The 25,380-nt window shown below is 57.2% G+C and overlaps 1 protein-coding gene across 1 annotated transcript in view; it reads right to left on the bottom strand.

The window, feature by feature from the left end:
- Nucleotides 1-25,380, bottom strand: part of CERK (ceramide kinase) — a 47,674-nt gene that overhangs the window by 7,798 nt on the left and 14,496 nt on the right. Inside the window, exons 2-8 of the mRNA XM_049626540.1 lie at nt 16,116-16,229; nt 15,668-15,790; nt 10,518-10,643; nt 8,963-9,026; nt 8,540-8,685; nt 2,914-2,988; nt 1,683-1,835 (exon numbers count right to left, since the gene is read on the bottom strand). Of these exons, the coding sequence (XP_049482497.1) occupies nt 1,683-1,835; nt 2,914-2,988; nt 8,540-8,685; nt 8,963-9,026; nt 10,518-10,643; nt 15,668-15,790; nt 16,116-16,229 (801 nt within the window). The remainder of the gene's footprint in view (nt 1-1,682; nt 1,836-2,913; nt 2,989-8,539; nt 8,686-8,962; nt 9,027-10,517; nt 10,644-15,667; nt 15,791-16,115; nt 16,230-25,380) is intronic.

The raw sequence follows: 25,380 nt of genomic DNA on the forward strand, positions 1-25,380 counted from the left end.
CCCCCCCCCCCCCCCCGCCCCGTGCCACCAGCGCATCCCAAGACCTGTGTGATGGGAGCGGTAAGGGATCGGGCCATGCTGGGTGCCGGGTCACCAGGGCTGCCTTCAGCGGTGGAGGTCTCTGCCATCAGTGACCCGTCCTGCCTGCCCGCAGATCGCTGCAGGGCTGGCATGTGGCAAAGCCCCCGACATCTGGAGATGGCCTCCCCGACTCGGTGGAGGCTCATCAAAGGGCAGGGCCACCTCTCTGCTCCTCCCAGACTGCTAGGCGACGCTCCCACGTCTCCCTGGCTCGGCCGCCCAAGGTCACCCAGGACCAGTCTGGCATCCGGGAAGAACGCGGACAGTGACGGTCCAGGGCAGCACCACCAAGGACTGTGTCCGGCCCATCTGGAGGACCGTGGCGTGCTATCCGCTCTGAGCGGGCCCGGCCGGCCTCGAACCGGCCCCAGCGGGCACGGGATGAACCTGAGCAGCTGACTGGAGAGAGCCCAGCAGGACAGGGGAGTGGGGTCTGAGGGTGCCCTGGGCCACAGTGGGGACCCTGCCACGTCCTGCAAATGTAACAGGGACACCACTCCCCTGAGCCAGATGCCGGGCTGGCGCTGGCCATGGTCACATCGGGCACGACGGGGACACCGCTGAACCCGTCCCCACCCCGGCCTCCCACCTGCTCTACCAGCAGCTAGCGTGTGGCTGGGCATCTGGGATCCGCCCAGTAACTACCCGCCCCGTGGAGAAACCCCTTCCCAGTGCCCTGGCGCCCACCTTCCTCCCTCCACTTCCTCCGTGGGTGGCACCCTCCCCCCGGGACGACCCTCCAGCTCGGCAGCTGGTGACGGGCAGGGGCTGGCCGCTCGACCTGCAGAACGGTCTCTCTCCTGGATGGCAGGGCCCCATTTCTGCCCGTCCTTGGACGGACACGTGAGTGTCCCGCTGGCCCTAAAACGGGCATCCTCTCTGCCTCGAGAAAAACCGCTGAGCCTCTGCAGGTCTCTGTGAGTTCCAGGTGGGGATGGAGACACGGACAGGACACACCCTGCATCCTAGCGGAGAGGAGACCGTGGGCCGGGGTGAGGCCCACGGGCTCGGGAGCGAGCGGCCAGCTCAACAGCAGGTAATCAGGAAGACGGCACGAATCTTACCCAGATTCTTTCTAATCCCTCATTCTTTTTCCTAATGATGGTTCGGGGAGATACATTACTTTGGAGTTTCTTGCGTTTTAACTGCAAAGCGATACTGTAGCTTTGATTTAAACAGGCCTCTGCAGTGCCTCAGACCCAGCACATTACTATCCGTTTCTCTCCCAAGAAAAGGGTTCAGATTTTAATACCTGGGGTTCTTCGACTTAACTTACTACCGACTGACCCAAAAGCAAACCGGAAAGGGCGGTGGCCGGGTGGGTGACAGTCGCCAAGCAGCAGGCGTGCCCACTCCAGACCCCGCCCCCGTTCAGACCCCTCTGGGAAGGTGACACCGCCTGAGGAGAGCGGACGGTCACGGCTTGGCACGGCCGCAGTGCCTTCGCGTCGCTCTGCGATGCCGAACAGGAGAACCGGTCTGTGGCCCTGGGGTGTCCGCCCTGTTCTGCGGGCGCCCCGGGGCCCCTCACCAGCAGGACACCCGCCTCGAACGGGCGCTCTGCAGGCGAAGGCAGACGCTGTGTGCCAAAGCAGGGCTACCTGAGAAGTCGTATCTGATGAGCCCCATCCACCGCTTCTTCTCACTGTCCTTGATGACGTCCCCGTAGAAGCCATAGCCCAGCAGGGACACGGAGTAGCGCAGCAGCGTGCTGTTGTGGTGAACCGAGGACACGTCCAAGGGCAGTGAGTCCCCTGCGGGAGAGACACGGTCCCCTGGCCACCTCCACACTGCGCCTCCTCAGCCCCTCGATGGCACGGGCGGGCCCAGAAGCACCCGAGCGACTAAGACGTGCAACACACGGAAGGCGGCCACGGGGACGGTCTGCACGTGGGCCCTGGGTCTCCTGTTCCTGATTCCGACGACAGGACTTGACTAAAAGGTCCACAACAGCTTTGGGAAGTTTCCCGGCAGGCACGGAACCACAGTGGACCCACGGGGCTCGTTCAGTGCCGCTGCTGGGAAACAGGGTGGATTTGACGGTGAAGAGGGGCCCACGTGCTAAGGAAATCGAGAATGGGCTATGCGTAAGCAGCACTTCCGGGGCCCCGTCGTCAGGGACGAGGAGGGAGCCATGTGTTTGCCGGGCAGGGGCCGTGGCTGTCTGAGCAGCTGGGGCGGCCATTCCCGCCCTCGGGGCCGTGTATACGGGAGCGCAGTAAATGCCACTTGGAAGGGGCATCTCGGGTGCCACGGATTCGGGCCTGGGAAAACCTGTCCCGATGGAGATGAGGGGCTGAGTCCTGAGCAGAAGTGAGAGCAGAGGACCGGCGAGCGTGAGACGTGTCCAGGACAGAGGGTCAGCCTGACCCCGCACATGGGGATGCCGAGGCAGCTGGTTGGGCCACGGGGTGCCTGTGACCCCTGATGGGGGGCCCCAGAGAGCTCTGAGCAGGGTTTGTGTTTTTTTTTTTTTTTACGTTTATTTATTTTTGAGACAGAGAGAGGCAGAGCATGAACGGGGGAGGGTCAGAGAGAGAGGGAGACACAGAATCGGAAGCAGGCTCCAGGCTCTGGGCCATCAGCCCAGAGCCCGACGCGGGGCTCGAACTCACGGACCGCGAGATCGTGACCTGAGCTGAAGTTGGACGCTTAACCAACTGAGCCACCCAGGCGCCCCGGGTTTGTGTTTTTGAAGGACCCCCTATGGCCGTGGGAGGACAGGACAAGGTGGCAGGGAACCACAGCACACGCAGAGCTCTGCTGGCGGGAGGGCCGGGGCCATGCCCAGCGAGGTCCACGGGTCTGCCGCGTGCATGGAAAGGGACCTACCCACGATGATGTGCAAAGCTGATGTCTCCGCGTCATTCGTGCCGACCGTGGAAAAACACACACAATCTGTGGACCCTGAAGTAGGAAAGAGAAAAAAAAACGTCCTTCATATCATCGTATTAATTAAACACTCAAGGGGCGTCTGGGTGGCCCAGTTGGCTAAGCGACTGACTTTGGCTCAGGTCATGATCTCACGGTTTGTGAGTTTGAGCCCCGCGTCGGGCTCTGTGCTGACATCTCGGAGTCTGGAGCCTGCTTCGGATTCTGTGTCTCCCCCTCTATGCCTCCCCTGTTCACGCTCTGTGTCTCTCAATCATAAATAAACGTCAAAAAAATTAAAAACAAACAAACAAACTCTAGTAGATTTCCAACTAGGTGGACTCTTCCTTTTGGCCCTGGAATAGATACGGAAATAAAGACGAATATAATCCGTCCACAAAATGAATGTTGGAAATACTGACACTGATTTGTCAGAAACACTGAGACTGGGGGTGCCTGGGGGGCTCAGTCGGTTGGGCATCTGTCTTCAGCTCAGGTCATGATCTCACAGTCCATGAGTTCGAGCCCCGCGTCGGGCTCTGTGCTGACAGCTGAGCCTGGAGCCTGCCTCTGCTTCTGTGCCTCCCTCTCTCTCTGCCCCTCCCCTGCTTGCGCTCTGTCTCTGTCTCAAAAATAAATAAAAACATTAAAAAAAAATTTTTTTTAAAGAAGCAGGTTTATAGGGGCACCTGGGTGACTTAGTAGGTTAAGCTCATAGCTGAGTAGGTTAAGTTAGTAGGCTCAGCTCATGAGTTCACGGTTCATGGGTTCGAGCCCCACATCGGGCTCTGCACTGACAGCTCAGAGCCTGGAGCCTGCTTCCGATTCTGTGTCTCCCTCTCTGTCTGCCCCTCCCCCGCTCATGCTCTGTCTCTCTCTGTCTCTCTGTCTCTGTCTCTCTCTCAAATAAACATTTAAAAACAATGCAACTCTGAGACCGGACTTCCATAGGACCAGCCATCCCCTCACAGAGTCTGCGGAGCCTGTTCCTGAACTGTCCCGGGGAACAGAGCCCCCGAGAAATGCGGGTGGCAGTGGTGGCCGGGCGCGTAGCTCAGTGCTCCGCAGTGAGTATGAACCCCCTGCACATACCAGCGGCCACGAGACCCAAAGGACTCTGCCCTGTGCAGACGCTGCCAGCGGGAAAGCGTATGCAGAGCAAGGACAACTCGGGAAGACCTCGGAAAAAGCCCCGTGGAAGCCTGCCCCCCAACACCAGCACCCGGTTTCACAGAACGCGCCGTGACCCGTCCCTGGGTCACAGGGGCACGGCAGCTGTCACCTGACAGACATGAGGGGACTCCGCTGGCCATGGCGAGCACACGCCTCACGCTGACATGCTCGGCTGCACATTGGGGGTGACCTCGTGGCACCCGGCCAGTGCCTGGACCGCCAGGTCCTCCCTAGGTGTGGCCCGGTTCTAACTGGGTCATAATCCAGGTCACTGTTCTCAGCCCGAGCGGGCGGAGACTCTCCTGGGGTGCTTATTTACAACAGGGTCCTGAACCCCACTCTCCCGAGATCCTGACCCAGCAGGTCTGGGACGGGGCCGAGCAACGCGAAGTGTAACACGTCCGCTGAAAGCCTGGTGTAGATTTCCTAACAAAGGGATGACAGGATCCAGAATGGCAGTTTCGTCACCGACACCACACCCAGCACAGACCGAGATCCATCGGGAGGAACCAGCGTTAACGGGCAGGGGGGCCTGGACGCCCGCAGGGGCCACGTCTCTGCCCCTGGGCCCCGGGACAATCTACAAGTCTCCCGTCGTAAGTGATGTCCGACGCAGCCGGAAAGTTCCAGGCTCCCGACAGACGTGTCGGGTTGCAAGCACCCTCCGGGGTCTCTTCGAGTAACAGAATCTGGTCCAGTCTGTGATCCGAGGGGAGGCTCTTAATTATGTAATCTACGCTGACATGTGGCTTCTGGATGTTGGTAAGTTATATAAACACATGCATGTTTATTTTTCACCAATCTTAACCTGAAGACTTCAGTGACACCTCATTCCAAAAATGAGCCAAATACACATTTTTAAATAAACGTTTAAGATTATAGGAGTGACTAATCTTAATAAAAATCAACATCAACAGCGTCCACGAAAAGCCTCGCGGTTTCAGACTCTCCCACCCGCTCACTCGTCGTTAGAGTGAAGGGTGCTCGGATAATATAAACAGTTTCGAGAGCACAGACTCCAAAAGACCTAGCTAGTTAATTTGAACCATGCCCTGAGGTAGTCCTTCACACCCCCAGAACTTTCCAGAACATCCGCAGAGCCCACTCGCTCCCCTTGTGTGCCCAGGGCCCTGTTTACTTTCCTGGCAAGCCATCCCTCATCACAAGAGCTGAGGAGACCCCCACACTCGCCTGCACCTGCAGGGATGTAACGCGTACGGTCGGTGGGGATTCTGCAAGGACCTCCAATAAAAACGCAGAAGCCGGCGTCTGGCTTCTATCCTGCACCACAGCCTATAAACCGAGGCCTCTGAAGCCTGTCCCTGCGTCTGGGCCACCCCGTACAGGGGGACCCCACGGGGGAGCTCCGAGTCTCGAGAAGGAACCTCGTGGGGCCGGAAGGGCTGCGAGCGTGGGACGCCCTCTACAACCACAACAGAGGTGGGCCCGTGCTGTTCCCAAGCTGCCAGAGGCGTCTCGTCTAGGGAGGCGTGGGCGGGACAGGGCGAGGCGACCGGCCTTTCTGGTCAGGCGTCCAGGGTCCGGGCCTGGGCCGGGCTGGGGTGTGGCCCCCATTTCTGGAGCCGGAGTTCAACGCAAACACCTTCTATCCAGGTGTAAGTTGGACGGAAATGTGCTTGTGTTCCAGGATTTAATTCTAGATCCCGCCATCGCCCTGAACGGGCAGGACGCACCTTCTCTCTCGGTCACCCGGGTCCTTTGGGCAAAGAGTGGGGCAGGTGAACACAGCTTCCGACGGTTTTCAGGGATCGTTTTACTAAAAGGTCAGATTTTCGAAGGAGGGGACTGCTCAGCCTCCCGCCTACTTGGGATCCTTCACGGGGCCGCCGCCCCTCGGCCGGCACCTGCCACCTGCCCCTTTCTCCCAGGAGGCCCCCGCCCCCCGAGGGCAGCACACCCGCAGCCAGGCCCCCTCCTGCCCTCACCACACTTCACCCCGGAAGGCCGTCCAGAGCCCCCCGTCTGCAAGGGCGTGGCCCCTGCCACTGCTCGGCTCTCTTCCTTATTCACCCATGTCTGCGTCCCCACAGCCCGCGCACCCGGCCTTGCTCACTCCTGGGCCGCAGCCGGGCCGAGAACGCACGGGCACCGACGGACTGGGTGAACTCTGGCACAGGTGGAGGGACCCGGGCGCCGGCAGACAAGTCCACGCACACGTCCCGGTCCTCACGGGTGCCCCCAACACCACTGTTCCCTCCTAGCGTTCTGTCAGCGTGCCTTCAACAGCTCGACCCTCGGGTCCGACATAACTCCCCGGTCATCTCCTCAAGCCTGTGGCCCAGGCTTTAACCAAGAGGAAGGCCCAGCTTCCGGCCGGAAACGCAAGGTCTGGCTCAGCTCAGGCGTCAGGACGTGGTTCTGGCATCATCGGCCCCCCACGCTGAGCCGCGTCCCTCCCGAGGCGCTGGGGCCCCACGGGGCAGCACAGGGGCAGTGACGGGAAGACGCCGGGTGGAGGGTCGGCTGTCTGCGGCCTCGCTAATACCTCCAAATACTCCAGCGGAAAGAGGCTGAATTTAGGAAACATCAGCTCGGGACCCAGAGCGGCTGCAGCGGTGGCCTCCAGCATGCTCTGTCCCGGACCCCCCCACACCACCCCCTCCTCCCGACTGCTCCTCAGGGCCCCCGGGAGCCCCGTCTCGGATCTCCATCAGAACTCTTGCCTCGTCGTGGCCCCTCCCCAGGCTGCCAAGTCCAACATCACGGGGTCACCCTGGCCACCTCCGTCACCCTTGGTTCCTTGGGCTCGCTCTGTGCCCAAGTCACAGCCGCCCACGGGGCCACCGACCAAACCACGGGCGTCCTCCCTAGGCCTCGGGCAATGGCGCCCTGAGCAGAGCGTAGGGGGTGGTCTTCGAGCCCACGCAGACGACACTGCCCACGGGCCCATGAGACCTCTTCCCTCTGTGTCTCACCGCAAGGCCCTCGGGACTCGAGCCCTGTGCTGGGCCCCTGTCCAGGCGCCTCCGTTACCCCAGTCCTGGCACTCCTGCCCCACAGGCCCCCCTCCTCAGCGCACAGCTCATTCCCATCTGCCCCCCGCCCCAGCTGACCCCGTGCACGGCTGGCGCCTCGCCTGTCCCCTCTCAGAACGGCCCTGGACTCCCTGCAGAGAGAAGCCGTCCCGGCCGTTCTCCCTGAACTGTTTCCCCGCAGCGCCCACGCTTCCTCGTGTGCTGGGGGCTCCTCCGTGGGCAGAGGCCACACCCGTCTAGTTCACTGCACCCCAAGGCCCAGGGGGCGCAGAGCCGGCCTCGGTCCGTCCTCACATGCCTGATGCAGCTGCACGGGCTCCCACGAACGTGAACGCTCAGAGCTTAGAGTTTTAGGTATTAGAGCTACTGCAGGCACGTGGTGATAAAAGACATCGAGGAAAAATAGTTCGGCACGTGGACAAACAAAATTCATGTAGCCCAGAGCAGACCACATTCAAAGTCCAAAGCCAAGCCCAACCTGAGAAAACAGCTGAGACCTAAGCGACCAAGAATAAATACGTTTAACACACAAACACCGTCAGCCGGAAAAAGACAAGACTCTTCCTGACTGTAGGGTGGGGCAGAGAGGTCTCTGAATTCCCACGGTCCGTGCCCTTCTGGGTGACCTTGAGACCCCTCATCTGTGGAGGATGGCGGCACCTCCCTCACAGAGCGGTCATGACCACGGAATTACAGGAATTACATGACGCGTGACGTGGGGATATTGCCCAGACCCTGGCCCGCAGCCGGCCTGTGTCAGTGGGGACACAGGGCGGGGACACAGGGCGCAGGGCAGAAGGCGCCTCATCCCCGTGGCCTTGTTTGCAAAGCCTTAAACCAACAATGCCCAGGCTTTGCTTGGCTTAGCACTGTCATTTTTCAAAGAACTAGGCACTTCCTAGAAAGACCTAAAACCCGCTGAGGTATGTCTTTGGGACACAGCCTAGGGACCCACGGGGCTAACAGGCCCGGCTCCCTCCTTCCCGGCCCCCATTGCACGGGCCCTTCCCCCAACCCCAGCGCCCCCAGGTCTGGGCTACAAGCCACTTCTAGAAGACCACCTGCTTTCTGGGGTCCTTCCCTCCTCAGTTGCGCTCTGGGGTCCCAGTGCCCCCCGTCCCCCCACCCCCTTCCCCTGCCATTCGGCAGTCCTTTGAGAGCCAACTGTCCCCCAGCTGCCAGCTGCTGGGCGCCTGTGGGAAGCAGGTGTCGGGGGAAGACAGGACTCCCCCAGGCACACATCAGCGGTCCTTTCCTCCGCCATCAACTGTCAACAAAGCCTTCACCCATGTGCTGTAAAATCCCCAGCTCGGGAACAGAATGAACCTGAAGGGAGCTCCATGCCCCCGGGGACGGGGACGGGGACGGGGATGGGACGGGGACAGGGACGGGAAGGGGACAGGGACGGGACGCCCTACCCGCGGGGATGATGCCGATCCGGAGTGGGCTGGGCACCAGGGCTGCCCGGGGCTGGTTCTGGTCCACGCCGGCGTTCCTCTGCGTCCTGCCAATCAGGCCGTGCAAGACCTCGCTGAACATGCCGTCTCCACCAACGCAGACGATCCTGCAGGGGACACGGGCGTTAGGGTCCCTTCTGCTGTCCCCGCAACGCCGTGCTCTCCACTGCTCAGAAAAAGTTAATCTGCATATGCAGGTAGTAAGACGGAGAAGGAAAACGGTCCACGGTTGTCTCCCAGACGCAGGAGAAGGTGTGATGGAAATTTTCTGCAGTTTCTGGTTTTCTATAGGAAGCAGGTTTACTTTGACACTCAGGAAAAGCAAGGGCAGGGAGCGGACAAAACTAAGACAGGTGGGGAGGGCCTGAAAGGAACCTTACTCACCCGTCGTATTTATCTATGTTGATCTCGTATAAGCTCTCCTTGGCCTGATTAGCACGTTCGGTGACTACGGGGAAAAGATAGTATTTCATTGTACGGTTTACGTTTGAATCTGAGAGTCTGAGTTAACATAAGAGGCAAGCAAATCATTCTTTTTTTTTTTTTTTTGTTTTTTTTTGTCATTGTTTTTTTTTTTTTTTTGGGACAGAGAGAGACAGAGCATGAACGGGGGAGGGGCAGAGAGAGAGGGAGACACAGAATCGGAAACAGGCTCCAGGCTCCGAGCCGTCAGCCCAGAGCCCGACGCGGGGCTCGAACTCACGGACCGCGAGATCGTGACCTGGCTGAAGTCGGACGCTTAACCGACTGCGCCACCCAGGCGCCCCACCTGACCGTTTTCTTAAGTGAAAAGCTCTCCGTAAAGACCACGTTAAAGGTCCGCCCGCTGTCCCTTCCGTTTCGCCACACTCGGGCAGCGGTACCTCCACGTTTCCTGTCAGCGGGCATTTACGCGGTCTCAGTGTGCCGCTCTTACGGGACGTGGCAGTGCACGCGTGGGCACTTCTGTGCATCCGACTGCCGTCCTGGGGAGGACTCACATCTGGGCTCCTCGCCGACCCCCTAATTTGTAAGGCTCTTCGCCCGCACTGTCAGTGGCTCTTTAACACGCGTGCGCAGACCCCAGAGCACGGGGTCCGGGGAGGAGAACCCCGGCTTCCTGCACCGCCCGGCGTTGAGAATCTGCACTAAAAACCACATCACGTTTCTTAAAACATCACTCATTGGTGAAATTACTTCTAAGCCTTATCGAATCACTCGTCTTTCTTCTTCCGCGAATCTTCTGTCCGTGATCCTGACCCTTTTATCTTCTTCGTGTTTCTCTTCTATGCTAAGACTGGGCCAGAGAAGTATACGTTCTTTGTTTTGTACTGTTCCCATTCTGGCATAGAAAACAACGTGTTTTATTTTGTTTAAAATAATCACATGATGGGGCGCCTGGGTGGCTCAGTTGGTTAAGCGTCCGACTTCGGCTCAGGTCATGATCTCACGGTCCGTGAGTTCGAGCCCCGCGTCGGGCTCTGTGCCGACAGCTCGGAGCCTGCAGCCTGCTTCGGGTTCTGTGCCTCCCTCTCTCTGCCCCTCCCCCGCTCCTGCTCTGTCTCTCAAAAATACACATTAGAAAACAATTAAAGCAAAAATAAATAAAATTTTAGTAAGTTTTTTTTTTTTTTTTTTTTTTTAAAGTGTGGAGGGGCGCCTGGGTGGCTCAGTCGGTTAAGCGTTTGACTTCAGCTCAGGTCATGATCTCATGGTCTGTGAGTTTGAGACCCACGTTGGGCTCTGTGCTGACAGCTCGGAGCCTGGCGCCTGCTTTGAGTTCTGGGCCTCCCTCTCTCTCTGCCCCTCCCCCACTCATGCTCACTCGCACTCTGTCAAAAATAAATAAACATTTAAAAAAATTAAAAATAAATAAATATAATAATCACATAAGATAAAAATCTTGCCTAGAATCATTCTCAAACACGCCTACGTATTTAACGGAGAATTTATACCTTACCGATTATTTCGGTGGTGATGGACGCTAAGGTAAACAGTGGGGCCACTTTCCTTTCGTATATCCGCTTGCCTTGTCCTTTCCCTCCAAACGGATTAATAAACACCAGTAAATGCTTTGGTCTGGATGCTACAAGACAACAACAATACGTAAATCACAACGGGTGTGGCAAATACTCTCTCCGAAGTACTGTGTTAATGAACAAAATCAAACCACGATGGTGTGAGAACTCTGAGCAGTACTGTCTGGGAGAAAGTATTTTTAAGTCAAAGAACAGCACGGAAGGGCTTCTTCATCTACGAGCAGGGAGAAGGGCCGGCCTGTGAGAACGGGCAGAAGCTGTGCACATCTGCAAGGTCTCCCAGAAGCCCCCAGAACTCAGAATTCCGGAAGGCGGCAGCAGCCTCGCCTGCTTCATGTTCAGGAACGTGGGTCTGCAGAGAACAAGAAGAAACGGATATACGGAACAGAGCGCCAGGGGAGACAGACAGACCGACAGGCACAGACAGAGCCTGACATGTAGTCCGTGGAGACGGACAGACGGCGAGACACAGACAGCCCCCCGGTCCCTGGTTCCAGTCCCGTCCAGAGAACTTCCCCACGTGCGTCACGCCTGTGCTCTTACAACAGCTCCCACATTTCTGTCGGGGTCAGTTCAAACAGATTGTGATACTTAAAAACCCAACTTTACTAACAAATCAATCAACGTGGCAAGAAAGTATATATGCCCAAGAAAACTGAAAACCTAAGTCCCCACAAAATCCTGCACACAGATGTTCCCAGCGGGGCCATTCACAACAGCCCCGAGGAGAAATATCCCAAACGCCCGTCGACCGACGACCGACACACCAGTGGTCCAGCTGCACAATGGAATGCTACTCGGCCATAAAAAGGCACAAACCGCTGGCATATTTACCAGCACGGACACATCTCTAACTCATTACGCAGAGAGCCCGAAGCCCTCGAAAGGCCCCCGCCACACGATTCCATTCAGAGTGATCCTCTCTGCGCTGATGGGAAGGATCGTCAGAAGACTCTGGGGTGACGTGAGTCTCACAGGGAGGGGTGTGGGGTACACGGCACCTGTATGTATGTGTCAACGTCACGGATTTAAACTCACGGTCTGTCCGTCTCGCTGTACGGAAATTCTAGCTCAGAACTGTAAACAAATGTTCATCTCTAATTAGTGAGGCGCCCGCTGAAGTGTTTAAAGGTGAAGCACCCCACATCCATCACTTAACTCTGAAACTCAGCAAAGAACACTATTAACTACTGGACAGATCCACAGACATCGACAAAGCAGATACAGCAACATGTTAACCACTGTAGAATCGAGGCTTTGGATATGTGTGCATTCACTGTACAATTCTTGCAATTTTTCCCTTCTGTATGCTTGAAAATCTTCCTGATAAAATACTGGGGGGGGGGGGGGGATAACACACAGTAGAGAAAATCAACAAAGTCAGAAGTTGGTTCTTTGAAGAGATTCATGAAATTGGTATTCCTTAATAAAGCTGATAAAGAAAAAGGGAGAAGAGATAAACTATTAATTACCAAGAGCAAGAAAGGGGACATTATTCCAGAATCTGCACATATTACAGGGAAAGTGAAAGGATTGTGAATAAACTTATAAATTTGGATAGACAAATTTTCTGAAATACAATTTACCAAAGCTGGCAGAAGCAATAGAAAAATCTGACGAGTCTGATATTTAATAAAGAAACCAAAGTCATTAATGAAAACCTCCCAAAGAAAGCCCAGGCCCAGAGGGCTCACCAGTGAATCCTTCCAAGATTTTAGGGAAGACCATAGTCCCCAGAATCACATAAACTCTTGCACAGAAGGACCGAGCACCTCCCAGCTCCCCGCACGGGGCCACCAATGCCTGACAGCGAAACCAGACAAGGGCGTGGTCAGAGGGGAGCTATGGGTCGATGTCTCCCCTCAGCCGAGGCGTAGAAATCCTGAACCAAACATCAGCAAGTCAACTCCAGAAATACATAGAAAAAGAGTAACACGTCATGACCAAGTTGGATTTCATAGGAATACAAAGGCATCTGTACAAAGAGAAACCAATGTACTTAACACACGGACTCCAAAAGGAGACGACCACACAGGCACCCCAACAGATGCAGAAAAAGCATTCATCAAATTTATCAGTTAGTTATGGCTGAAGGAAAAACAAACTCCTAAAACTAGGAATTTGAAAAGAACGTCCTTTATATGTTTTTACCTGTTTTTAATTCTTTTTTCATTTTTACTTTTTAAGAAATCTCTATACCCAACGTGGGGCTCAAACTCATGACCCCGAGATCAGCAGTTGCCCGCTCTGCCGACTGAGCCAGCCAGGCGCCCCTTTAATATGTTTTTTTAAAAATCTATGAAAAACCTAAGAAACATCATCCTTGACAGTGAAATGTCGGAAACGGCCCCAAGAACAGGACTGAGACGACCCTCCCCACGCTGGGATCCACACCAGGGCAAAACTGTGAGAAAGAGAACCAAGACGGATGAATGAGAAGGGTCATTACTCACAGCTGACACGATTGCGTTTGAAGAAACTCCAAAAGAACCATCAACCTATTAAAAAGTGGACTTAGCAACGTCACTGGACACAAAGTGGAAATCCATTCAAGTTCTGCACACACGAGCCAAGTTCGTGGAGAACAACATGGCGGTTCATGGCGCGTGGGGGGAGGGACGCTCCTTCCCTCAACGGCATGGGGTCGAGCAGACATCTGTGTTTCAGTAAACCCTGACCGCTCACCTAACACCACACACCCAAATCAATTCTAGGTGGATTCTAGGTCTAAATGTGAAAGGTAAAACAAGGTTCTGAGGAGAAAGTATCTTCATGGGTCTGGAGTGGACAAAGATGTCACATAGGACCCAAACTAACCATAGAGCAAAACAAAACAAAAAGATAAATAGATCTACATTAAAATGAAGGATGTCTGGGGCACCTGGGGGCTCAGTCGGTTACCCGTCCGACTCTGATCTCAGCTCGGGTCTTGATCTCACGGTCGGTGAGTTCGAGCCCCATGTTGGGCTCCATGCTGGGATGAAGCCTACTTAAAAAAAGAAAAAAAAAAAAAAAAGGATGTCTGTCCATCAACAGACACCAGTAAGAGACTAAAAAGGCAAGCCACAGAATGAGAAATGATGTCAGTAATTCATAAATCGAATAAAAGATTTGGATCCATGACATACAAAGAATATCCATGTAACGTTAAGAAAAGACAGATAAGCCAACAGAAAAGTGGACAAGAGACCCGAACAGCAGACTCCTTACGAAAGGGGATTTCCGAATGGCCCAGAAACGCAGGAGCGTGTTTCTCAGCCTCTTTAGCTATCAGGGAAACGTAAATTAACCCCGTAACGCAAGACTCGTAACACCCACCCAAACAGCTACAATTATTAAGGCGTGGGCAAGACTCGGGGCAACCAGGACTCTCATATTCCGCTGGCGGGAGTGTCGCCGTCTGACGCTGTCTACTGAGGTGGCACATACGCCCCGGGGGCCACTCGAACCACCAACTCCACTCCCGCACGCGGCCAACGGACACGCAGGCGTGTGTCCACACAAGACACGCACCAGAACGTTCAGAACATACAGGATTGTCTGCAACGGCCCACACCGGGGAGCCAGCTCTCCCAGCGACCTGCCACAGTAAAATGGATGAGTAAGTGGTCGGACACGGAGGGCCACGCCATCAAGAGAACGAGCAGCTGACACCGCACGCACAGCGTGGGGAAGCTTCACAAACTGACACTGAGCCAGCCAGCCAGACACAGGAGCTCTGCAGAGCACGGTGACTCATCAGCTGAAGCCGGTCGTTCAGAAGCCAGGCAGTGATCACCCCGTGGGGGAGCGGGGGGGGGGGGGGGGGGGTGGGGGGGGGGGCGGGGGCCCCCCGGGGGGGGGGGGGGGGGGGGGGGGTGTGCCTGCAGGGGGCCCAGGGAGCCCCGGGAGCTGGCGGTGTTCTGGATGTGGATGCCGGATACTTGCTCAGAGCGCCGGGTGTGTGAGAGCTCCCGGGCCACGCGCTCCGGATCTGGGCGCTTCCCTGCGTCTACACTACCTCCAGTAAACACTACAACAGACGGACACAGAGTTAGTTACAGAGTAGCTGAAGTAACAGAGTCCCGGAATTCTTGTCCACACCAGCGCCTGCGACGGGCGTACAACTGTGTGCGCTTTCCTACCAGTTACACGGGAAATAGGCGCCCGCCGTCCAATGGGGGGCAGGTTCGGCGAACTTCCTCTTGGGGTCTGAACCTACAGAATCGGCCCGAGTCTACAGACTCAGAGTCTCAGGAAAGCGAGCAGAGGAAGCAGGAAGGGCGCAGGCAGCGGGGACGAGGAGGACGAGTCTGGAAAGATGGAGGACAAGGCGGCAGACGGACGGGGGGCAACTTCCGCGCGGACTCACACAGCGGGACGGCCCTTGTGCTGGGAGATGCGGGGAGAGGTCGGGGGTCACCGGCCCGGCGGCAGGTAAGGGAGGTCACGTCCCGCGGGATTAGATGGCGGAACGCAGAGTACCAAAGGCACCTTTTCGAGCGAGCAAGTCTCTCTGCAGCTGACGGGCCTTCGACACATTATAATTCGCTTCTTTGATCCAGATGCCAAATGAATCAAAGAAGACCGAAAACAAACCTACCCACACACGGTTTCTCTTCTACAGTGAAAGAAAGCCTGGACCGAGCTCACAGGATGACGTGTTAAGATTATAACCAAACAGGACTCCAGACAGAGGATGAGCTGGCATCTTCCGCGTTCCAAGGGGCGACCGACAGACTCGGGGCGCAGGTGTGCACAGGGGCGCCCCCACGTCCCTGGCTCACTCCCCACATCCACCGGGAACGTAGCTATCACCCTCCCCGCTTCCCAGAAACAGAACCTGAGGCTCAGTGGGCCCAGGGGCCTGTCCCCCCCCCCCCCCACCGCCACCTCGCGGCCGGTCAGGGAAGGCCATGCTTGGGGCAGCGCCCGGTGCCAGGCTGGTCCCGTAACTGGTAAAACTGGTATATTTTTAAGCCACCCCAACTCAGCAGCACACTTGGTTACGGGAAGGTGTGCAAAAGGCAGGGAAGCAGCCACGATCACGGGGTCCCTCACGGGCCCGGCGACCGTGCCTCTCTCCACATACTCAGCTTCTCCAGCAGCTCCCGCAGCGTCTGCAGCCACAGGTGACACAGCGGCTCCTCAGCACAGCAGAAGGTCACCTGCGCCCACCTCCAGCGGTGACGTCGGGCCCTCTTCACGCAGTGCACTGCGGAGACAGACAGCGCGGAGGGTCGGGGGGTCACGGAGCACAGCCTCGCGCCCCGTGTGCAGCCTCGCAGCCTGGCAGGGTCCCCGTGCCGCCCCCGCCTTCCGGCCTATGTCTCAGTTCTCCTCACTCATGTTAAAAAGCAAAGAAAGTCAAAGCTGGTCAAGACATTAATCAAAAGGAGATCTTGGGAAAAACCGCATAAGGCAGTCTCTGCGAGATCAAGCAAAGAAACACTGAATTTGTCGAGCAAGTGACGAAACCATGGCCTTTTGGGGCATCTGCGTGCAGTCCCCGGAGACGCGGGACGGATTCGCTCCATCACCTGTGAAAGCGAAGGGCTTCTCCATCTTCTGCCATTTTCCGCGGCCGTAGTGTCTGCCGTGGATGTCCGTTTCTTCGACGGTGATGATCTCAGAGACGGGCACAGAGCAGGCATCTGGAAAGACCACAGCCTCACGTCAGACGACTGCACAGAATTCACACAAACACAGAAGTCCAACCCGAAATGCTGGGAATGCTCTGCTTTCACATTCTCATTAGAAATCCAGAAGTAAAGAAAAGAATCGTATTGTAGGTTTTGAATCGGCGCTAACTGCGGGGGGTCGACGTTACCAGGGGGTGGGGTGGTTCACCCAACAGAATGGAGACCGCCAACTTTCCAAATGATTTCCTCCGCTGCCTTCCCCGGCTGGAGACTGTGCTAAACTCGGGAAAAGAGTCTCGAGACACAGTGTCCTTAGTCTGGCTCAGAGGTCCAACTAGGGAGGAAGCACATGGCAGGAGCCAGGACACCGGGGGTGCCTAGAGGGTGAGGGCCCCTGGGAAGCCGAGGCGGGGGAAGGGTGGGGGCTCTGGAAAGGCCTGGGGGGTCCAATCGGGTGCGGGAGGGGGACCCCTGGGTGGGCCTGCAGAGGACAGCGGCGGATGCTATCCACCGTGGGAAACCCAGGGAGAGGCCGCCTCTAGGTAAAGGGCCCAGGAAAGCCAGACATGAACACAGCGGTGGCAGGGGTGGGGGAGGGGGCAGGGGGAGAGGGCAGGCGGTAACAGAAACCAGAGCCTGGGACACTGGGAGGCCAAGGCCCAGGACAGCAGGCCCTGGTCTGAACAGCCTCCGTTCCGGAAGCTCCTCCGTGAACTGCTGTTAAGATTTACCAGCAAGAACGTATCATCTGCGGTTTGGTCCCAGCGTGGCTATGAGACCTGCAATCTAGCCGAAGTGCTATAATTTCTGTAACAGCCATGTGAGTGGTGCTGCTCTGACACCCCAGGACCTTTACATCGTTGTGAAGTCCTTGCCCTCAGGGATCGGGGTGTAAGACCAGGGAAGGCAGCGTCTGGATGGGCTGGGGCCCCTTGAGAAGCCTTGGGGGGCTGGCAGGGCCGGTCCCCAGTGGGTCAGAGTGGCCAGGACCACGGGGAAGGGACACTCTTGCAGAGGAACCAGAGGTGGGGCCTCAGAGGGCGGTGTGGGCTCAAGGTGCCCACCAGGCCCCGCTCCCGGACACGGGGGGTGAGCGGGGTACAGCTCAGGTCGCAGCCCTCAGTGACGCCTGTCGCCCCGGCCTCCCTGCAGGGCACCCTGCGTTCACCCTGCCTTGGCCGGAAGCCGTGGCTCTCTCCTCCCCACTCCCCCCTGCCCCCGCTGTGGTCGGCCGGCGTCTGCTCAGGGCAGGGCAACACCTCCCTGCTCATCCCACAGCCTGCCTCTCCACGTCCTCCTGCCTTCCAGCCCCGCCCCGCCCGGCACCGGGCACCCATCTCCCACGACAGGAGTGTCTGGGGTCCAGCTCTGCACGGGGGACAGGCCGGGCCCACGCAGGGAGGAGTCGGGGGCTCACCACTCACGACCGAACGCTCACACGGCGGTCTTCTGAGACCACCGAGAACAAACATCAGGACCTCCCCACCCCCGCACAGTCACTGCGCTCAGGCCCGTCTGGTAAGAAACGGCAGAGAGGAAACTATACGAAGCTAAGTGCGCACAGTAATTCGGACTAACGCACTTCTTGACGTTCGAACAAACGGCTGACCGACTTAAGAAACTGCACAACAGATGAAGACAACAGTCATGTCATGCTGGTGAATTAGTAAAAGTTACAAATGACTCACGGGAGAACCCACTGAAAGGAGTCTACACATTAATAATTCCTAATCCTGCCGGATTGGTTTCACAGACCCGGGGGACCACAGGAGGGCGGGCGAGACGTCGTAAACGCCACCACGCGCTCAGCTGCCGGCCTCTCGAGTCCCGCAGGCGGGGTCACGAGCCCGCTACGCCCCACGCACCAATGACAGGACCTCGGCTCTGACAACCCCATGGGCACCACGTACGGTCCCCGCCGCAGGCCCCACCCCGCCCTCCTACAGAGTGCAGGGGAGACGGCAGAGGGCACGCCGTGCTGACGTCGGGGCCGATGTGCAGAGCAGGGGTGCCCAGGGCAGGGCTCAGGGTCTGAACAGACACTGGAATGGGGCCAGGACGCGCAACTCAGAAGGTGGCCTGGGAGAGAAGCAGGAGCCGAGGGGGAGGGGAGGGGAGGGACGGAGGGATGCACTGAGGGACAGGGAGCTTGTGCCTCCGAGGCTGGTGGGGCTCTCACTCGGGTGCGCTGGAGCTCAGAGGGCTCTGAGCAAAGGGAGACCTGGTCTGACGTGGGCCTGCTCCTGGGTAACTGAAATGTGGGGGAAAGGCCAAGGGACAGGACACAAGGGAGCCTTTGGGACGAACCTCCGTGTCCTCTGCTATATTAAGCCTAGTTGCCTGTTCCCTGGGTGAGAACAAGACAGAACTATGAAAGCAGGACCCGCTGTTTTCCCCGAGTATTGTTCTCACACGGACACAGAGGAGTAAACAGAACCATCTTCTCCAAAGAGGGACCGAGACCAACGGAGAAGTAAAAATCCCTGTTATCAGGGAGCCTGGGCGGCTCAGACCATTGAGCATCCGACTTCAGCTCAGGTCATGATGTCACAGTTCATGAGTTCGAGCTCTGCATCGGGCTCGCTGCTGTCAGCATGGAGCCCGCTTGGGATCCTCTGTCCCCCTCTGTCTGCCCCTCCCCTGCTCATTCTCTCTCTCTCTCTCTCTCTCTCTGTCTCCCCCTCTCTCAAAACTAAATAACATGTTAAAAAACAAAACAAAACCAAACCCTGTTGTCTGCACACTTCACTGAGGATTGTCAGTAACAGAGTACTGGGTCTGGCCTAGAGGCTGCCCCTCGTGGGAACCCAGGAAGTAGGGCCTGGTGGCCGTGGCCGTGGACCCGGAGGGCGGACTCTGCCTGGCTACCCGGCCCTGCCAGTAACCACCTTAAGCTGGTAGCGTTTCACGACCGTACGTGAGTGAGGATGACCTCATCAGACCCCTAGGGATTTAGGAGGTTAAGTAAGATCAGGGGTGAGAAGGGCTCCCGTCCCCTCCTCTGTGCTCAGCTGAGGACCTGCACTGAAACGCCCTCAACGCAGCGGCCCGTTTCTTTTCTAGTTCGATGCACAGGTGCGAACCACGGGCCGGAGGCTCTGTTCTTTAAAACTTTCATCTCTAGTTAGGAGGCGAAGGACTCCATCAAGAGTCTGAGAAAACGGATAGCACGTCCCTGCAGGACACAGAAAATGTCACCCGGCTTCCGTCCGTCTCCTCCGAGGTCAGTCCCTGGGGGCAGCAGGGGGACCACCGTGGTCCTCCGAGGGCAAAATGCCTCCACGTGCTGGCCCAGCGGGGCATCCCGGCCCAAAAGCGTGTGTTGCGCGAACACGCAAAGCGCGGGCAGGAACAACAATAAATCGGCACACGTGTAACACCGGGAAGAGTGTCTTGCAAAGCTTAATGGGAATGTGGGGCACTTGTCATTTTCCACATGATGCTACCATTTCTCCAACGTTCACTTGCGCTTTGCACACTCTCCCGCTGCCTGTGAGACCAGAGAGAAAAGAATGGGCTTCTGTAAGAGTGTGCAGCAAGATGAGGTGACAGGCAGGATGAGAGTCTTGCCTCGAAGAAGGGTGATTTCCCGGCCAGACCGGACCTGGCTGGTGGCCAAGTCGCTGTGCAGCAACGTCCCCGTCAGGACTCACGAGACAAAGACTCGGGGGCCCAGGGCACATGCTGGCTCGTCCCACAGCCTGGCCTGCCCCCTGCGGCGGCCCCCCCCCCCCCATCAGGGACAGTAGTCCCGCCTGACCCGGACCAGGATGTGCGCTTTCCTCGCCGACTCACCAAGCATTTTCTGGGTGGAATCACCCTCAGGGTCTTACCCCTCATCACTGAGTTCTTCGAGCTGATCGTGGCCCTGTCTGCAGAGGAAGCAGTGGCCGAGGGTCACGGGAGTCACGTTTCGCTTTATAAAAGTAACATCCTGACGTCTCCTTTTAAAAACTTTTGAATGGGGCTGCCTGAGTGGCTCAGCTGGTTAAACGTCTGACTTCGGCTCAGGTCATAACCTCACGGTTTGTGAGTTCCAGCCCCGAGTCAGGCTCTGCACTGTCAGTGCTGATCCGGCTTTAAATTTTTTCTCTCCTTGTCTCTCTGCCCCTCCCCTGCTCGTGTTCTCTCTCTCTCTCTCTCTCAAAAATAAATGAATAAACTAAAACAACAACAAAAAGCTTTTGAGTGAAACATGCTTTTGGGATAGGTATCTCCAAAGGACTAGAAGATTCTGGAAGCCACAAAACTTCCCCAGACCAGGGCTTCTCACGGGCTGTCCTGGGCTGGATCTGAGCAGCATCCCTGGGCTCTACCCAGGAATGCCAGGGGCGCCCCCAACATTGCCAGATGTGAGCCAGTGTCTCCTGGGGTCACCATCACCCGACAGGGAACCAGTGCCTTGGGGCATCAATGCGCTTAGCAATCTGTTCTTTAAACAGAAATACAGGAGGGGACAAGGGCCGGTGTTGGGAGCACAGGGGAAAGGCGGGGGCCGCTGAGCGCTCTCCTACATCACAGACCCTCGTGGGGTCTCAAGTACGTGTGTGTGTGTAGGTCCCAGGGGAGCCTCACACACAACCTTCGAAGCCTAAACCTATCTTCTCTACTGTGCTGCCCCTTTCCAGAAACGTCCTTCCCTGCTGTGTCCCCAAGTCGGTGAAGAGTGCCCCATGCTTGTGCTCACCTGCCCAGCCATCCAGGACCCCTTGTCTCACTTCCTCTCTGCCCCGGGGTGGCTCCCTGCCTGGCCCCTCAGGCCCCCGAGGGCGCGTAGACGCAAATGTGGCCGAGGCACCGCCCCGTCCGAATCTTCACCGGCTTCTCCCACCAGGTCAGGACCGTGTTCAGACATCCTGCTGCTCACCGTGCAGGTTCATGCAACACCCTGGGCCGGGGTGCAGCTGTCGGGGCCCCTCCACCGTCCGCCTTCCTGGCAAAGCCCGCTCCCCACACCCTGCCTCCCGTCCCGGCGTCCGCACGAGGCCGAGGCAGCACATACTCAGAATGGCTGCTGGAAATGAGCACAGATCCTCCGACAGGAGCTGGAGATTTTCATCCAGAGCTCAGCCGAACCCTAAAGGAGACGTGCAGAGACCCCATGGCGTCACGGGCCTGCTTTACAAGGCCTCTGCTGGGCTAACTCACCACACCGAGATGGTCTCTTCGTTGGTGACGCTTACAAATGCCTGCGATGGGAAAGGAAGTCCACCTGGGTGGGCACCGCCCTCTAACAGGACTGGAGCCAAAGCTGCGACCCAGCCGGGCCGATGGGCACACGGGTCCTCTGCACCCTGCTCCCGGTGGGGGGGGGGGGGGGTGGCGGCCACAGCCACCGACAGGGGCCACGGCATCTCGCGTGTTCAGGTGAGACCACACAGAAATCGGAAGCCACCTGGGTCCACCGGGAGAGCCGGCATGCCCCGGTTCGGGGATGGTTCCCACGGCCGGTGCCATGGTGGGGGGGGGGGGTCCCCTAACGTGATTAGAGAGAACAACCGAATGATCAAATGTCCGGGTGCCACCGGATACCTCCTGGCAGCCTGCCAACAGAGCCTGCCTGCGCAATCTTCCGTGGGCTCCCCAGGCCCCGTGGGAACTGTCTCCAAGCCGTGTGTGTGTGTGTGTGTGTGTGTGTGTGTGTGTGTGTGTGTGTGCAGCTGGGGGCAGGGGGACTGGAGGCCACACTGGACACAACAGCCTGCTCATCCCCCGACCTCTGGCCCTGTCTGCCCGCTCGCCACTCCCGGGGGACGCTGGGCTGGCACACGGACACACGATTTGTTCTGTGGACACGCTGTGGCTTTAGTCACTTGGTCCCGCCAGCCCAGCTCTGTCCCCCTCAATTGCCCTAAACCTTCCCCAGGCCTCCTGACCTTGCCTAACCTCACACCCTCTTGCTTCAGACGGTAACAGAATGTTCCACAAAATCATCCAGAAAACCTACCCACTCGTGATGGCTTGGACATAACTTCCACGAAAATATTTTCCCGTCTCCTCAAACTGAATTTCCCAAGAATACATTGTTATGCCGCCAGACAAAAAAAAAGTTTCAAACAAAGGAGGCGCTGTCCCAGGGGCACGCTGAGCTGGAACCCGCATCTATGTCACAGACGCGTCCTGGGGACACCTGACCTCAGTGCCCCACAGCAGCAACTCAACAGCTGGCAGTTGAAGCGGCGTTTCCAACCTGGCAGATGAGTCAGTGATGCTCCGAGAACCTGCATTCCGTCATGGGCGTGGCCCAATCCACATCCTGAGTCGGCGTGAAACATTTCAGAAAGAAACTTCCATCGGGCCAGCAGACAGAAAACTCGCCACGCAACCTGACATGTGGTCGGCAGCCGGCTCGTTCCAGACGCCTGCACCTGCCGCTTCCCCGAGGCAGGGGCTCTGCGTCCGTGCGCCCCCGTGGGGAACACTGGAAACCAGCCCCCTGGCTGTCCGTCCTGGTGCTAATGTGGTTTCAGTTATGTCTGCTCTCGAGAAGGCTGGATTTGGATCCCAAGAGAAACAGACTGTTTTATTACCCTCTACAGATATTGCAAATTTTTAGAAACAGACGTTCCAGTAAAGTTGATCATAAACAGAGAACTAAAGAGATGCTATTTATTAATGACAACAGACTCTCTCTCCATGGAACGGCACATGTTACTTCCGCAGTGAGAGCACCTGCAGAGAGAAAAGCCCAAGGACAGAAAGAGCCATTTGTGTTCGAAGAGTAAAGTGGAGAGATGTGGGTGACGGGTCATTAAACCCAGACGGTCACCGCGAGTTCGTGGGACAAGGGACCCAGGGCAGCGCCGGCTTTGAGGAATCAGCAGAAGAAATATCGGCCATAGGCAATCACGATGTGATGGAAACACACGGGTTTTGCTACAAGCGTTTTCTTCCTTGCGTCCTCCCCCACCCGGGACGCGAAACCGCCAATCGGCACAGTGTCCTCCGGAGGTGTGCGACCAAGGTCTAGTTTGGCAACACCCTCAAACGCTTGGAAGTGAAATGTCAAGTCGCATCGACTTTTGCAAGGCTGTCAAAACTGAGCAAGTTCAAAATAAAGGAAAATACAGAAGAGGCACGTTTTCAACCAGATTAGAAAGAGAAAACCATACGTTTTGAATACGTATTTGGTATTTTTATTCTACGCCATTAAACATTTTATACACCGATCTCAGGACAGGACACTCACTCTACGGTCTTCTTCACTGATGATGAATTCTACCACTTGCCCAACATGACAAATTCCAAAGTAGCACAGAATGAACTTACGAGGTTGCCCTGGAGTGCGTAACCCCTAACCAGCGTGCTGGGGAGATACACATGCCCACCACGAACACGGCTACCCGCCTCACCCAGGGTTTCCCACTTCGCAGCCTAAACGCCTCCCCAGCGAGGCCCCCTCCCTTGTCCGCACACACACCCTGCCCCTGATTGCTGTGCGCACACACCAAGGCATATACGCGGTCATCTCTCTGCCGCCCTGCCAGGTCACAGCTCCCTGAGGACGAGCCTGCCGATGTGCCCCCAGGGGTCACCCCCTCACGGGGGCCTGAAGCTGTCTCGCTGTGGGACGCGGACCCACTGGCTCTACGCCGGGGGCCTGGTAACACGGCAGTGAGCCTGGTGGTTTGCGAGTGCAGTTGTGTGCTAAACGGGTACGTGCGTATAATCCCCACAACAACTCAAAGGGTAAATACGGTCCTCGCTTTTCAGACGACTCAGCAGGAGGCCTTGCCCAGGACCCTAACCCTAACCCCAACCCCTAACCCCTAACCCTAACCCCAACCCCTAACCCCTAACCCCTAACCCTAATCCTAACCCTTGTCCCAGTCACAGACGGTGAGCAGCAGGCCCGGGACGAGCCACCGAAACGCTGGCCTCTGAGCCAGTCCTGCCTGCCGGCACCGGGTCCCGAAGGGCCCCCACCTCAACCCCTGGGCCCAACCCAGGCCACGAGGGGTGCAGGTGAACAGCCACAAACCACTCAGAAGTCAGCGAGGCGGCTTTTTGCTAAACAATAACTTAGCAGCCAAGTACAGCAACCTGTGTTTGCGTCTTTAATTCTGAAGGACTCACGCTTCATTTGTAAGAACGTCCTTGTAAATACTACACTAGGGTAGGTCATTTTGTTAGGCTTTGCATATTTCATAAATAATCCGTCTCCTCAGCTCCTGTGACCCAGAACCTGCTGGCTGCCACAAGTCCCCCCACTCGCCCTGTCAGCCCTCGGCCGGACTCCGACGCCCAGCCTCGTGCATTCAGTCCATCGTGACATCTTCTAATAATAAAAAAGCAATTCATCTCAAGGGCCACTGGTACTGGCTCAAATATTACAATGATTACAAACCGAAAAAAATGTTCTCACGCAATAAAGTCCTTTTCCAAAATGGCCTGAAATGTTGCAACCAAATCCCGGCTGAAAGTCTGGGCGCTTTGCCGACGGCGGATATGATTCCGCTGTGCCTCCCTTCATGGGGAGGGTGGCTGTGTGCTGACTGGCAGTTTAACCCTCCCTTAAGGGTGATGAGCGAATGGCCACCACATTCCCAAAGCGGCACAAGCGATGCCCGGGGGACAGCCAGCCCTGTAGCATCCTGGCAGGGCCCCCAGGGACAGCCGACAGGGCTCTGCCCTCTGTGATCTCCCCAGCCAGGTCCGTTCTGTCTGTTCCACGGTGCTCACCGCAACCCGCTCGACTGGATTCGCTCCACAGTCACGACCCCGAGGAGACACCGTGCCTGCTGTCAATCAAGTTCCCGTCCCAAGTTCCCAGACGAAACGGAGCCCACACAGCAGCCTCGCACCCAACAGGAGGGGGACTTCGTGTGTGTCACGAGGGTGGCCCATGTGTGTGAATGCACACACACACACACACACACACACACACACACAGATGGGGCAGGGTCGTGCCGGTTGGAGCGTCCCACTCAGTAGGGCCCCCGCAGACCCCCAGGAGGCTGACAAGGGACCAGAACAAAAGCAAGTTCACAATCAAGGGCAGAGCTGTGCTCCCCGGCCCCATGTCTCACACCAGGCCCCGCGCAGGAGGCCGCAGGCGGACAGGCCAGAGCAAGCCACTGCACCTGCTCTCGGCACCCAGGGAGCGGCCTGCCATCCCGGGGCAAAGTCTGAACCTGCCTGCGCTTGGGAGGGAGGCAGGTGG

The sequence above is a fragment of the Panthera uncia genome, chromosome B4, assembly GCF_023721935.1.
Source record: "Panthera uncia isolate 11264 chromosome B4, Puncia_PCG_1.0, whole genome shotgun sequence".
Lineage (NCBI taxonomy): Eukaryota > Metazoa > Chordata > Mammalia > Carnivora > Felidae > Panthera > Panthera uncia.